Source organism: Phyllostomus hastatus, unplaced genomic scaffold, assembly GCF_019186645.2.
Source record: "Phyllostomus hastatus isolate PE091 unplaced genomic scaffold, TTU_PhHast_1.1 phas_scaffold_501, whole genome shotgun sequence".
NCBI lineage: Eukaryota > Metazoa > Chordata > Mammalia > Chiroptera > Phyllostomidae > Phyllostomus > Phyllostomus hastatus.
This window is the reverse complement of record NW_025334033.1, coordinates 63,627,600-63,643,311: the sequence shown is the minus strand read 5'-3', so window position 1 is coordinate 63,643,311 and position 15,712 is coordinate 63,627,600. Positions and strand designations below refer to the sequence as shown.

At 42.2% G+C, this 15,712-nt stretch overlaps 1 protein-coding gene across 2 annotated transcripts in view; it reads left to right on the top strand.

Annotated features, from left to right (window-relative positions):
• TRIP11 (thyroid hormone receptor interactor 11) overlaps nt 1-15,712 on the top strand; it is a 62,948-nt gene that overhangs the window by 15,296 nt on the left and 31,940 nt on the right. For both annotated transcript variants that reach the window (XM_045822009.1, XM_045822010.1), the window contains exons 5-11: nt 2,093-2,161; nt 3,849-4,014; nt 5,588-5,953; nt 8,834-8,874; nt 9,451-9,534; nt 11,843-12,055; nt 12,643-15,648. In XM_045822009.1, the coding sequence (XP_045677965.1) occupies nt 2,093-2,161; nt 3,849-4,014; nt 5,588-5,953; nt 8,834-8,874; nt 9,451-9,534; nt 11,843-12,055; nt 12,643-15,648 (3,945 nt within the window). The remainder of the gene's footprint in view (nt 1-2,092; nt 2,162-3,848; nt 4,015-5,587; nt 5,954-8,833; nt 8,875-9,450; nt 9,535-11,842; nt 12,056-12,642; nt 15,649-15,712) is intronic.

Sequence of the window (15,712 nt, the reverse complement as noted above, 5' to 3'; positions counted from 1 at the left end):
TAATGTAATTATGATGTTTCTTGGTGTGTGCTTCCTTGGATCCAACTTTTTTTGGACACTCTGAGCGTCCTGGACTTCTTGGAAGTCTATTCCGTTCGCCAGATTGGGGAAGTTCTCCTTCGTTATCTTTTCAAATAAGTTTTCAGTTTCTTGCTCTTCCTCTTCTCCTTCTAGCATCCCTATAATTTGGGTGTTGGAACGTTTAAAGTTGTCCCAGAGGTTCCTAAGCCTCTCCTCACTTTTTTGAATTCTTGTTTCCTCATTCTGTTCTGGTCGAATGTTTATTTCTTCCTTCTGCTCCAAATCATTGATTTGGGTCCTGGTTTCCTTCCCTTCACTGTTGGTTCCCAGTATGTTTTCCTTCATTTCACTTCACATGGCCTTCACTCTTCACTCTGTTCTGTGACCATACTCAACCATCTCTGTGAGCATCTGATGACCAGTCTTTTGAACTCTGCATCTGATAGGTTGCCTATCTTTCACCACTCAGTTGTATTTTTTCTGGAACTTTGATGTGTTCTTTCATTTGGGCCATATTTTTTTTTTGTCTTGGCACGCCTGTTACTAGTAAGGGGTGGAGCCTTAGGTATTTGCCAGATTGGGGCAACCCACGTGGCTGCATTGTGGTGCTGTTTGTGGGGAAGGGGTCCAAGAAGGAACACTGCTACTTGCTCAGCTCTCAGCCAGCTTTCAGTCACTTCTTCCCCTACCCCCAAGCAAATTGGGCCCTTCTGGTGATGATTTCTGGGTGGGTGGCTTTGTGTATGTTCTCGGACCCTGTGGGTTTCTCCAATGAACTCTCCTGTGAGGCTGGGAGTTTCCCTTGCTACCTCAACCCCCACAGGTTTTTATAGCAACAGGTTTTGAAGCTTTCTTTTCCTGCACTGGAACCTTGGGTTGCGTGGTCTGTCTCGCTTCCCAGTTGTTCCTTCTGGTTTATCTGCATGCAGATGTGGGACCACTTGGTCCTCCAGCTGCCACCTTCCCGCGAGTACGCTCTGCCTAGCTGCCTGTCTCTGCCCCTCCTAGCAGTCTGGATGGATGTTTCTTCTTTAACTCGTTGGTTGTTGGACTTCCATACAGTTTGATTTTCTGGCGGTTCTGATTGTTTTTTGTTTTTAAATGTGTTGTCCTTTTGGTTGTGCAGGGAGGCAAAGTGTATCTACCTACCTCGTATTACTCTTAATAGGTATGTGAAGTATTTATTACTTGTTTTGCAGGTGAGCAAATTAAAAGTTTAAGTAATACACCCATTATCACAGTGATTACATTGTGATTCAGACACACACTTCTGACTCCATATCCTCTGTTCTTTCTATTAGACTGTGTTCCTTCTTTCATCCAGAGAGCTGTTTGTGGTTCCTTATCACACTGTCTAGTAAATGTTGAGAGAGGTAAATGAACAGCATGCAGCTTGGAATGAGAAGAGAAGAATCCAAAATTCTTTTATTTACTTGTCAAAGCAAAGATTATTCTATATTGGGGTGCAGAACTTCTGGGTAAAATAATTTTTTAAAGATTTTTACTGTTACTATTATTAATATTGATAACTTCATTTTTTAGAAATTACCATTTAGGAAGCTGCTTAGTTGTCATCAAATATACATTTTGTTAAGTAAAATATTCTATGATGATTTCCTTCTTAGTTTGTAAAAATGTTAACATATTCTTAAATGGCATCATTTTTGTTTTAAAGAGTTTAGAGTTTATTTATTTTTGGAGAGAGGAAGGGAGGGAGAAAGAGAGAGAGAGAAACATTGATTGGTTGGTTGCCTCTTGTACGTGCCCTGACTGGGAACTGAACCTGCAGCCCAGACACTGCCCTGACCAGGAACTGAACCGGCAAGTTCTTGCTTTGTGGAATGACCCCCAAACAACTGAGCCCCACCAGTCAGGGCTTGAAGGGTGTCTTTTATTTATTGTGTATTATTCACTATTGGACTCAGTTTCTTCAGAGGTTTTTGGCATTCTTTAATCATAATTTGTCTGGGAAATGCCCTATTCTTGAAAAGTATTTTCTAATAAAGTTAGTCTGTGACTGTATTTTTTATAAGAAGATCGATATAATTTTCTAATCGTTTTTCTGATCTAGATTTCTAAAGCACAAGGATCACATACCTCTGATCAAAGTGAAATCTGCAGACTGCAAAATACCATCCAGGTAAGGCAGGTTGTCGGGACAGCGGCTGTTCCACATTTAAAGTTTGCTTGTGAAAGTTATAAGCCTAAATTAATAAAAGTCTGTTATAAAAGTAACTAGATTATGATATTTGTTTCTTTTTACTGTTTTTTATTTTTCTTTATGACAACTAAGGTATATAAATAAAATATATCTCTTCAAAATAATTTGTTTTAAACATTTATATATTAGGTAGTTTATATTCTGTCTCTGTTTTCTCTTGTATTTCATAAAATGGTCCTTATTAAAACAATTCTATGTTGCTGAATTTCAATGTTTAGGATTAAAGGATATTGACAAAATGGTCATGTTACTCATTACAACTAGTTATTCTAATGCTGGAATTTTGCTAGTTTGTATCAGTTATTTTTTTCAAGAAAAGTCTTAATTACGTATTTTTTTCATGGTAATGAATTGTTTTTAGTGTATGGAAAATGTTTAGTTTTTGTTTTTGTTACAGTACTAGGGTAGGTTCTGAGTCAGACCTGAGTTTGAATCCGGGCTCTATTATTTACAAGCTGTGCTTCTTTGGGCAACTTTCGTTCTGTTTTTGTTAAAGCAGATGTCATCCTAACGCTGCCTTTGTGGGATTGGTTTGAAGAGTAAATGTAAAGCTCCTGGCCATGTGCTGGCACATGGGTGCATAGGGTTAGAGAACAGCGTCACTTGTTTTCTCAGAAAATAGAAGCTAATTTATAGATTAGGATTCTTAGTTTCAAGCAACAAAAACCAGAGATGGCAAAGTGAAACAAGAGGATTTATTGATTGGTTGATCGATCGATCAACTGAAATGATCCAAGGTAGCTTGTTTACAGGATTGGAGGGAGGTTGGAGCATTTTGGCCTGAGAGAAGCCAGGAACGGGGAGCAGCATCGAGGGTTTGGGAATGAGGACACAGTAGACCGTCTCTTGAGGGCGCAGCTATCATAGTGCTTCCGGTTTACCCAGTTTCCCTCTTGGAGGGACTCAGCCCGAGGTCTAGCTTCCTGTGAGAGAGCTGGCGGTTTCAGCGTGGGCAGCAAGCCACGTGGTTGACAGTGTGGGAGTCCCATCGAGACTGGGGGAAGGAACAACTGAGCAGGAGGATGGGGTAACAGGACCGCAGGTACATACTGGCCCGAAGGTTGACACTGATATTGGTGGAATGTTACTAGCAGTTGTTGTTCGTGGTCACAGATACTAAGGAAAAATAAATTTTGGCCCTGGCTGGTGTAGCTCAGTGGATTGAGCGCGGGCTGTGAACTGAAGTGTTGCCAGTTGGATTCCCAGTCAGGGCACATGCCTGGGTTGGGGATCAGGTCCCTCGTAGGGGGCACTCGGGAGGCAACCACACATTGATGTTTCTCTCCTTCTCTTTCTCCCTCCCTTCCCCTCTCTTTAAAAATAAATAAAATCTTAAAAAAATATTTTTGCTCACTTTTTATTTCAGTTTTTTCTTGCTGGTATTCCTCCATTAAAAGTAGGAAAACTGTTTTTAAGGCCCAAGAAAAGAGAAAGGGTGAAGTCTCAGAATTGTCCAAATTTGGGGCTTGTGTTTAAATTCTTTTCAGCCTTAGCATATTTGGAGAATTATTTTTAATAATACAGACTTTTGGATGAAAATGAAATAGCTTAGGTAAATTCATTGATTATTAATGTGGTTAACTTTGTTTTTGTTTTTGTTTTTAAGGAACTTAAACAGAGCCGAAGTCAGGAAATTGATGATCATCAAAATGAAATGTCATTTTTACAAAATGCGCATCAACAAAAATTGACAGAAATAACTCGTCGGCATCGAGAAGAATTAAATGAATATGAAGAACGAATTGAAGAACTGGAAAACCTGTTACAACAAGGTTATGAATTTCATTAACTGAACATATTAGGTGACATTTTAAGTGACGACCCTGGCACTGTAAGGTCAGGGCACTGGTATGGAGTCACACAGAGCTCTAGAGAATGAGGAACGGACCGGTCCTGCTACCCTCCCCCCCCCTCCCCCCCCACAGACACTTGCAGTGGCACCACGCAGTCAGGATTCTGCAAAGACGGAAAGGTCCTTTTGCCTTTGTGGTAAAAAGTTACAGTGCAGAGAGTGTTTTTGTGTTGTTTAATACATTTTCACTTTCTTGCAAACTCAGATACTTAGGCTTTTTAGTGTTGGATTCAGATATCTTTCCCCAACTATTTACTTTTTAATGCTTTGCTAATTATATGTAATTATTTAACTTTTTTAGACTTAATTTTACAGCAAAATTACAAAGGACGAGATATCCCTTCTATCTCCTACTACCCCCCTCCCCCACCTGCATATTTTCTCCTACCATCAACATCACTCATCAGAAGGGTACGTTTTTTTTTTAAACCAAGGATGAAACTATATTGACACATTAGAATCACCCAAAGTCCATAGTTTATTGTAGGGTTCATCCTTGGTGTAGTACATTCTGTGGATTTGGGCAGATGTAGAATGACACATATCTATCACCATAATGTCATACAGAATATTTTCACTACCCCATAATCCTTTGTGCCCCACGTATTCCTCCCCTCTTTATCCCCTGCAACTGATCTTTTCTTCTTCTTTAAGATTTTGTTTACTTATTTAGGGAGAGTGGAAGGGAGGAGAAAAAAAGGGAGAGAAGCATCAGTGTGCAAGAGAAACATTGATCAGCTGCCTCTCACACGCTCCCAGCTGGGTGCCCAGCCTGCAGCCCGGGCATGTGCCCTCACTGGGAATCAAACCAGCAGTCCTTTGGTTTGTAGACTGGTGCTCAACCCACTGAACCACACCAGTCAGGGCTGCAACTGATTTTTTTTATTGCCACTATAGTTTTGCTTATTCCAGAATTGTCATAGTTGGAATGATGTAGTAGGTACCCTTTTCAGATTGGCTTCTTTCACTTAGTAATATGCCTTTCATTTCCTCCATGTTTCTTCATGGCCTGGTAACTCATTTCTTCCTAGCACTGAAAAATATTCCATTGTCTGGATATATTTCAATTTATTAATTCATTCACCTACTGAAGGACATTTTGATTGCTTCCAAGTTTTGGCAACTATGAATAAAGCTTCTATAAACATCCTTGTTGGGGTTTTTGTGTGTATATAAGTTTTCAGCTCCTTTGGGTAAATACCAAAGAGTTTGGTTGCTGGATCACATGATAAGAGCATGTTTAGTTTTGCAGGAAATCACTAAACTGTCTTCCACAGCAGTGTACCAGGTAGCACTCCCACAAGCAGTGGGTCAGAGCCCCTGTCGCTCCACACCCTCACAAGCATTTGTCGGTGTCACTGTTCTGGGTTTTACCGTCCAGTATGAGTGTAGTGTTATATCATTGTTTCAGCTTTTCAGGCCTTGCAAATTCTGAAGTCTGTGTTGTATATAACAGGCTATTTAACTCTTGGTACATTTGTTTATGGTTCTAGGTGGCTCAGGAACTGTGGTAACTGATCACTCTAAAATCCACGAGATGCAAAGAACTATTCAAGTTCTACAAACTGAAAAAGTAGAGTCTACAAAAAAAATAGAAGAACTTGAAGATACAATAGAAGACATACGTAAAAAATTATCTTCTTCTGAAAATGACAGAGAAGTTTTGAGGAAGGAACAAGAACGACTAAATGTGGAAAACAGACAAATAAGTAAAGAATGTGAAAGTCTGAAACTGGAGTGCAGTAAGCTGCAGCCGTGCGCCGTGCAGCAGCGCGACGGCGTGGAGGCGGAGGAGGGAGCTCTCCCACAGGCTGCGGCGCCCGGGGACGAAGGGTTCAGACCGCAGCGAGCCTTGTCTGGTATGAAGTGTTTGGAGTTCATGGCACACTAGTTGTGTTAGAGACAGCCTCTTTCTATACCTGGGTACTTTGTGGAAATGGAATATTCCTGGAATTGACTGTGGAATTTGGACGGAATTGTCTGGTTTAGATCACAGATAGGAATTTTCTGCTAAAAAGGGCTAAGTATTGGCTAGTCGTCTCTTAACCTCCTTTCCTCATCTTTCAAGTATTTACATGGAATTCACTGATTTAGGAGGCCATGTAGATTTCTGAGAAATGTTTGTATAGACATTTCTTGGGAAGAGTAATGGGTCTTTTTCTGTTCATCTGCATAGAACCAAATATTTCCCACGTGAGAATTCATGAGTGCCCAGACCCTCCAGTTAGGGAATCAGCCTACCTTCTTCACAATTTTGTATTATGTTTTGAAATGATCTCTTGAATCTGAGCAAACCTGAGAATGGTAAGAGCCTTAGGTCTTCCACCATTGTCCATGCTCTAGATACTGTATTGCCACAGCAGGGCTCTACGTTACAGAAACACAGGCAGCAGCTGAGACAGGCCAGGCAGCGTGCACTCGGGCCAGGAAAACACAGCGGGAGCTCTTCAGTGGAAACGATGCGCTGTGTCCTCTTCCCACGGTGTAGACTGTCACTCCACAAACTCATTCACTCGCTCCTGCGCTGGAGGCGTCCAGCTCTTGAGTGCTCGGGGGGCCTCCTGCCCCGTCTGTATTCCTCGCCTCGTTGTTTATCGTGAATTCCTGACCTGGATGGCCAGCCCTCTATAAGTTCAAAACCAAGTAAGCTTCAAAGTAATGGTTCCGTGCCCCCGCCCTCATGTTTTCCCTACTTTGGTAATTGCTAGCATTTATCAGTCTCCCCAAAGAGGAAATTTGAAGTTACCCTTAGCAAGTTCTGTAGGTTCCATTTCCTTAGCTTCTCTTGGGTTCGGCGACATTTTGGTATTGAATCAACAGAGGGGCTCGAGGGTGTCTTGTGGGCATCTCAGTCCTGGGAGCAGCCACGGGGGCACTGTGCAGTAGGACTCTGCACTTCTCTCTCGTTGGGCTTCCAGGTAGCTCTGGTCTTTTGTGTCTTTGTATAAATAAATGTGTCTTTGTATTTAATGTATTGGGTGACCCATGTGAATCTGCTGCACCAGGCCCTCCCCTTTGTTTTCCATTTCTACTGCCACTGAAGAACTTCAGCATATATATATTTGGCCTAGTTAACTTTCATGGTCTGAATGAAGCAGGACGGTATAGTGGTTAAAAACATGATGGAGTTGGAATTCAGTTCTATCACTAACTAGCTGAACTTTTTTTAAAAAGCTTTTATTTATTTCTAGAGAGGGTAAGGGAGGGAGAGAAACGCCAATGTGTGGTTGCCCCTCACGTGCCCGTATTGGGGACCTGGCCCACAACCCAGGCATGTGCCCTGGCTGGGAATCACACCAGTGACCCTTTGATTCACAGGCCAGTGCTCTGTCCACTGAGCCACATGAGCTAGGGCCTAACCAGCTGACCTTGAGCAAGTTAATTAACATCTCTGTTTCGGTTTTTTCATCTGTATGGTTGTGATAATACTATCTCCTTCATAGCTGTGGTAGTAGTAATACGGGCTTTATGAGTTACTAGCTGCAAAGTTCTCTTTAGAATAGTTTCTACCCACAGTCAGCATTATAAAAGTGTTAGCTATTATTCTCTGTTCTTCGTGATCCCTTTTCAAACAGTGTTTTCTTTCTGCAGCCAGAATGATTTTTCAGAAATGCAAAGCAGGTTACTTTCCCAACTTTAATACTTTGGGGCTCCCTGTGAACTTCGGGATAAAGTTGAAACTTCTTAATCAGTTATATAATGTTGTAATGATTTGTTCTCTGTCTGCCTCTTCAGTTTCAATTCTTCCTTTTCTAACAGTCTTAAGTTTTAGCCATTTTGAACTTTCTACATGGCTCTGTAAGCTGGCAATGTTGTCTCTTGGCTCTGTTGCTTTTGTATATACTGCTTTCTTTCTCTGTGTAGAGTGTTTTTCTTTTCACTGACTCTTTGCATAGAATAATTCGGCGCAGGTGTTTTATCCCCTCGGAGGCAGCTAGAGCAGCTGCTTCGCCGGCCGCACCGCACCGCCGACACCCCGCCAGCCTGGGTTAGGAGTCTGCCCTCTCTGGGCCCGCAGCAGCACCAAGCGCTCCCTGTATCTCCCCGTAGTGTGGTCACGTGCTTGCTCGTCTTCCCCCTCGCTCCCGAGAGCCCGCACGCACCAACTTCCCCATTTCGTGGTCTAGCAGCTGACCTCATGTTAAATGCTCAGTGTTTCCTGTGTAAACGTTGAGCGAAGTCCTTCAGCTGAACTCGTGGTATTCTGTCTTTGGGTTCTTCTAGAACCTGTTCTGTTTATAGATATATCTGGAATACCATGGTGAGTGGTCTTTTTATTAGTAGTCATGTTTAATCACTTCATGGAATTGATAGATTATTGTATTGTTGTATAAATATAAATTTATATTTTTCAGTGTTCCCCCCGTCTTAGTTCTTACACTGTTTCCTTCTACACAAACTAATCAGCTCACTCTGAAACAGTTGTAATTGTTCTTATCAAGGCAATAACTCATGACTCACACAAAATACAATTATAATTCTGTCATATTGTTTCATAGAATTGGATTTTGACATAGTTTATAACTGGCATTTATATTATGATTTCTTAGAATAGTCAAAATACAAATGCAAAATAACAAAAATACACTTCATCTAATAACACCAAGGGCTTACAGATTTAAAGTATCTTAAAAAGATACTTTATTTTAATCGGGCCTCATTTCTGAGTTTAACTTTAGGAGATAAGTATTAAGTTGTTTTAAAGAATGTTAATGTCAGACCCATTGTTCTGTTTACAGATGCTGGAAATGAGATAACAAGACTGAGTGATTTAAACCAGGTAAACCTGTTTTCCGAGAGAAAGCTTTTGGCATTGGCTTACTGAAAAATAAGTATTTTGATTAGTGTAGCTGCATATTTTGTGTTTTGTATTTTTATTTTTTTACAAATTCATGTGAATTTATCCTAAGAACATTTATCTTAGTAATTTTATGTTTGCTCATTCATAACACACTTTTTGCATCATATATTGACAATTTTAAAGGTTGCATAATTGAAAACTGCAAGTGTATTTCTTTGAAGATTCATTTGACTAATGTTATATTTGAAGCAACAGTGGAAGTCAATCCTCTACCAAAGTGAGGAATGCATTTTGATTTCCCTTTATGATATTCAGGAAGTTGTTTCTTTTTCTCGTGATTACATGTTGTTTTGTAAATGTAAATATATATATATTTTCAAACGTAATAAAGAAATCCCTACAAATGCCTAAAAAGCGAGTGACCGGCTTTGCTTATAATTTTTATATATCACTAAAGAAATGCCGAGTAGAAATGCACAGTTGTACAGCTTGCCCACTTTCTTGTAAACTTGAAATTTCCTGTTATTTGAAACACTGTTTTTAACATGTTTATAGGATAATCTTGCTGAAGACAACCTGAAACTTAGAATGCGCGTCCAGGCGTTAGAGAAAGAGAATTCCCTGCTGAGTGAAGAGAAGGTGGGTGCCGTGGAAACGGGGCAGCATCACTGTGTTGTGTGTGTTCTGTGTCAGTCTCCGCCGAGGGCCAGTTTCCGTCCAGATGAGTAACTAGTTCCGGAGAGTCCCGAGGATAAAGCTGATCTCACTGATGATTGCGGGGCCAGGTTGAAGTTCAGAGTGTGAGAGGCTGGCCAGAGTCTATGTCTAGAGATAAGCCAGTAGGCACGCAGATACGAGCAGAAAAGGTAGGTGAAGGTCTCCGGTTTCAGAGGAAGTCCTGATGGCAGCCACACACGCAGGCGGGTCCGGAATCTGGAGTGGCGTGCTGTGGTAACTCGTCCTGCTTACCTGGCCCCGAGTGTGTCTGGCGTGGTGCACAGGGCCTTCTCGGAGGGGCGGGATGAAGGGGGACACTCTCAGTGGTGGAAATAGGGTCTCTGGCATATATTGGTAGCAAGGATAGAGTAAGGTTCTGGAATGCGGTCTCGGGTGTGGGGAAAGGTAATTTTATGTTTGTACCACTTGGGGAGCTAGTTCCTTGACTAAGGCAGGTGTTTAAATACAGGAATGTGATAAGCTGGTATTTATTACAGGCAAGTGTCTCCACTCAATTTAAGATCTTAATTTTTAAAAAGCAGTAACATAGTTACTGATGTACATGTTCAGTAATACATTCTGAAAAACTTCAGGCAGTGCAGGCGGGCTCTCCATACTTCCGTTGGCTGCCTCCTTCCCCAGGCCGCCTCTCTCACCAGTTTCTTACATATCCTGCCAGACTGTAGCTGTGCACGTATGCTTGATACATAATTTTTAAAAATACAGATATTAGCCCACTGTGCACACTGTTCATACGGACCTTAACACATTTTGGACATTGTCTCGTGTTAGTGTCTAGGCAGTGTTTCTCAAGGGGGTGCTGTTGCCACTCAGCCTGGGACAATTCTTAGTCACTTAAACTGTCCTGTTTGTCGTAGGGTCCTTGCGCCCACTTTTCGTGCCCCTTGGCGCCAGCCTGTCTCCCAGTCATCTCTCGTTACTGTACTTGACGTGTTTCCTCCGCTCTGTTCTGCTCCTTGTGCATCCTGCTGCTTTCGGTTACTTCCTTCTGCAACTGGCCTTGGAGTAGTGTGTGGTCTGCAGGTCTCTGCACACATCTGATAGGGCTTGTAGCTTTCTCGTGGTGTTTTTGGACTCTGTAGCTATTTCTGATAGCTGTTTCTGCTTTCTTTTGATGTTCAGTAATCCATTGTAACTCTTCCCTGAATTGTGTCTGCTCACTGGTTGAAAATGTTGAAAGGCTCTGTGTGATCTTCAGATCCACCTGAAAAAAATACTTTGTCGTTCTCCTAACTTCACAGATAGCTCTAAAAAGGCATAGGAGAGTACTGTTTTCATCTTTGAGTTGTAATTCAGAAGGGATGCTTGTATTAGAAGAAGAATGAGAACTGTGAGGCAGATATTCTAATATAGTTTTCATTTGTCTCTTTTTCAAGGTGTATATTAAGCTGTAGAAATTTGAGATTCTTACTCACTTTAATGTGCACTCCATAGAAATTTGAGTTTTAAAAATACAGTAACGAAAGAAGGCATTACAGCATTATCACAAACATAATCAGAGGTTGAAATAATATTGAAGCATTGAGAACTGTCCTACTTCTTGGATTTTGGAGGGAAAGCATTAAATACCAATAGAAGAGGACATAAATGCACTGAAAAAACACATGTAGATACATGTTTACAGATGTTTGAGAAAGGAGAACCTCGTGTGCACTCAGGCTAGAAGGGAAAGAAAGGAAGGAGGGCTCTTTCTTGGGTGAGGAGAATGTTTCGTGGTGACACAAGCCAGTTAATACAGGAAATTCCTTTAATGAGGGAGAAGAAGCCCTTATGTTTTAATTAGAGAGGACAAACTTCCGAGTGAACGGGTGTTGGTTTTCACATTTTTGTCTGGTCCGTGGCCATTGGTGATGGGCTGTCAGGAAGGTGAAGCTGAGGGAGCCAGGAGACTTGTTGGGGAAAGTGTGTTGTGGGCGGAGGGGCGGAACCGCAGAGACGCGGTGGTGGGAGTGGGCTGGGGGTCTCAGATGGTGGCGTGTCCCTGCAGAAGCCGGGTCAGAAGGCGACTCCTGCCTCGGGTTGTACAAACGCTTTGCGTACAGATGGAGTCTGTGGTTTGTGAATTTTATATGCGATTGCTGAGGTGTTACTCAATAATGTTTCTGACACAGCATTTAAAATTGATTCCCAAGGCGTGTTAATGTTTTTACTCTCAGTGTCTCTTCCTCCAAATGATGGTATATGTTGTCTTTCTCCTTTCTCATTTAAGGAAGAACTTCAGATATCTCTTTTGAAACTAAACAATGAACGTGAGGAAGTTAAAAGTGCAACTGTAAAAGACATGGATTTGGAATCGAAGTTACATGACCTAAGACGTGATTTGGAGGCAAAGGAACAAGAACTCAACCAGAGCCTCACTGAGAAGGAGATGCTGGCGGCTGAGCTGGAGGAGCTGGACAGGCAGAACCAGGAGGCCACGAAGGTGAGGAGCGCGGTGCTGGAGACGGCGCGGCGGGGCGTTCTGCGCGGTGGTCCGCGAGCCAGAGTGACCGGCACGGGCGGTCGGTGTGGTTCAGCTTCATGCTTTCGAGCTGTTTCAGTTCGTTGGTGCTCCGGCTGTAGAGGTTGGCGAACTTTTTCCGTGAAGCGTTAGTAAATCTTTTCAGCTTTGCGGGCCACACAGTCTCAGCTGCAGCTGCTCAGTTCTGTTGTGATGTGTAAACACGCGAGTGTGACGCTCTTCCAGTAAAACCTTATTTACTGCAACGGGCGGCGGCCCGATTTGCCCCATTAGGCTGTGGTTTGTTGACTCCTGCCCCGTGTGTAATGGTGGAAATGAACAGCGTGTATCTTTTACCTTCTTTAGTGTAAATTCTAATCTCAAAAGTGACAAAATAGACTTGCTGTAAAATATTAGTAATTTTGTGGGGATTTTTTTAAAAAGCATTTAAGAAGAATTAGAAATATCTGAGGATTATTTTGTTGTGTACGAAATTTTATAAAATTTTCTTTAGGTACTAAAATGAAAGAATGTTTTAAAGTTAATATGCTAATTAATTTTTCTTTCAGCACTTGATTCTGATAAAAGACCAGCTATCAAGACAACAAAATGAAGGAGATGACATCATCAGTAACCTGAGAAAAGATCTAAATGATGAAAAAAAGAGAGTTCATCAACTTGAAGATGATAAAATGAACATTACTAAAGAGTTAGACGTGCAGAAAGAAAAGTTAATTCAAAGTGAACTGGCCCTGAATTTAACCAAGCAGGAGCTAGAGGATAAAGTAGAAAATTTAGTGGATCAACTAAGTAAATCACAAAACAATAATTTAAATATCCAGAAGGAGAACCTTGAACTGAAGGAACATATTAAACAAAAGGAGGAGGAGCTTTCTCGAGTCAGGTGTGAGTTTACTCAGCCCCTTAACCAAGACTCTGACAGTAATGTTAAGGATGACTTACTGAAAGAGAGGGAAGCCGATATTAGAAACTTAAAGCAAAATCTTTCAGAAGTAGAACAGCTCAATGAAAATTTAAAGAAAGCTGCTTTTGATCTCAAAACGGAAAATGAAAAGTTGGTTTTGGCATGTGAAGAGGTAAGACGCCAGCTGGAAGAATCCGTTGCTGGTAACAGTCAGACTTCTCTAGAAAAAAACGCTATTTTGGAGGCTCTGAAAATGGAGAAAGGACAGCTAGAAGCAGCCCTGTGTCGGGCTGAGAAGAGACTGTCAGAAGAAGCGGGCAAGTGTGAGCGAACCACTGAAGAGCTGGCGCTCCTGCGCGGGTCGAGTGCCGCTTTGCAGCTGGAGCAGGAGCGCCTGACGAAACTCAGCCAGGAGAAGGACTCTGAGATAGCGGCGCTCAGGAAGGCCATCGAGCAGCTGGACAGCGATCATAAAGCGACTCAGCACACTCTGTCTTCCAGTCTAGAGGAGCGGGCGCAGTTGGCACAGCTCATGAACGAGAAAGAGATTGCTATGGAAAAGCTTAAAGAGAGAAGTTCAGAGCTCCAGGAGGAATTAGATAAATATACCGAGGCCTTAAGGAAAAATGAAGTTTTGAAGCAAACCTTGGAGGAAAAAGACAGAATTCTCGGATCTATGAAAGAAGAGAACAGCCACCTGAAAGAGGAGCTGGAACGAGTCCGGGAGCAGCAGAGCCGGGCGGCGCCTGTGGCTGAGCCGAAAACCCTGGACTGCGTTACAGAACTGGAGTCTGAGGTGTCCCAACTGAATGTAATCAAGGGTAACCTTGAAGAGAGAATAAAACACCATCAGAAGGTAATCGAAGATCAAAACCAGAGTAAAATGCAGCTACTCCAGTCTTTACAGGAGCAGAAGAAAGAAATGGACGCGTTCAAATACCGGCACGAGCAAATGAGTGTCACGCACACCCAGCTCTTTTTAGAGAAAGATGAGAAAATTAAGACCTTGCAAAAAACAATTGAAGAAATCAAAACCCAGCTGCATGAAGAAAGGCAGGGCGTTCAAACAGAGAATTCTGATATTTTTCAGGAAACAAAGGTTCAGAACCTTAACATAGAAAACGGAAGTGAAAAGCATGATTTATCTAAAGCTGAAACTGAAAGATTAGTAAAAGGAATAAAAGAGCGAGAATTGGAGATTAAACTTCTGAACGAAAAGAATGTATCTTTAACTAAACAGATTGATCAGCTGTCCAAGGATGAGGTTGGTAAGCTAACTCAGATCATCCAGCAGAAAGACTTGGAGATACAGGCTCTTCACGCGAGACTTTCCTCCACCCCCTGCACACAGGACGTCGTGTACCTTCAGCAGCAGCTGCAGGCCTTTGCTCTGGAAAGAGAGCAGCTGTTAGCTGTTCTGAATGAGAAGACCAGGGAGAACAGCCATCTAAAAACAGAGTATCACAAAGTGATAGATATAGTTGCTGCCAAAGAGGCAGCCCTCATTAAGCTGCAAGATGAAAATAAAAAACTTTCCACTAAATTTGAAAGCACAGGCCAAGATATGTTTCGAGAAACTGTTCAGAATTTATCACGTATCATTCGAGAAAAAGACATTGAAATAGATGCATTAAGTCAGAAATGTCAGACCTTAGTGACCGTTTTGCAGACGTCTGGCACTGGTGACCAGGCCGGTGGCGTTAACAGTAATCAGTTTGAGGAGCTTCTGCAGGAACGCGACAAATTAAAACAACAAGTGAAGAAAATGGAAGAGTGGAAACAGCAGGTGATGACCACAGTACAAAATATGCAGCATGAGTCAGCCCAGCTTCAGGAAGAACTCCATCAACTTCAGGCACAGGTTTTGGTGGACAGTGACAATAATTCCAAGTTGCAGGTGGACTATACTGGTCTGATCCAGAGTTACGAGCAGAATGAAACCAAGCTCAAAAGTTTCGGGCAGGAATTAGCACAAGTCCAACACAGTATAGGGCAACTCTGCAATACCAAAGATCTTCTTTTAGGAAAGCTCGATATCATTTCCCCTCAGTTCTCTTCTGGACCATCGCTTACTCCCCAGTCGGCCGAGTCTGTTAGAACGGTTAAGTCGGAAACACTGAGTGAGTCTTCTCAGCAAGAGGTAGAAGAGCTCAGAAAGTCACTGGAGGAAAAGGATGCAACTATTCGAACTCTCCAGGAAAATAATCACAGACTGTCCGATTCCGTGGCTGCCGCCTCAGAGCTAGGGAAGAAAGAACACGAACAAGCAGGTGCAGAACTTAAGGAGCTGAGGGACAAACTAGACGTTCTGCAGAAGTCACTGAAGGAGAAAGACCTCTTAATCAAAGCCCAAAGCGATCAGTTACTCTCCTTAAATGAAAATTACACAAACAAGGTCAATGAAAATGAGCTGCTGAGGCAGGCAGTGACGAACCTAAAGGAGAGAATATTGAATTTAGAAATGGACATTTGTAAATTAAAAGAGGAAAATGAAAACATAGTAGAAAGAAACAAGGAAAAGGAAACAGAGTACCAAGCATTACAAGAGACGAATATGAAGTTTTCTGTGATGCTGCAGGAAAAAGAGTTTGAGTGCCACTCAACGAGAGAGAAGGCTCTTGCCTTCGAGCGGCTACTGAAAGAAAAGGAGGTTTGTCCCGGCTGGCGCATGGCGGAGGGGGGGGCGGGGTGGTGGGCGGGTTTGTTACGCCGCT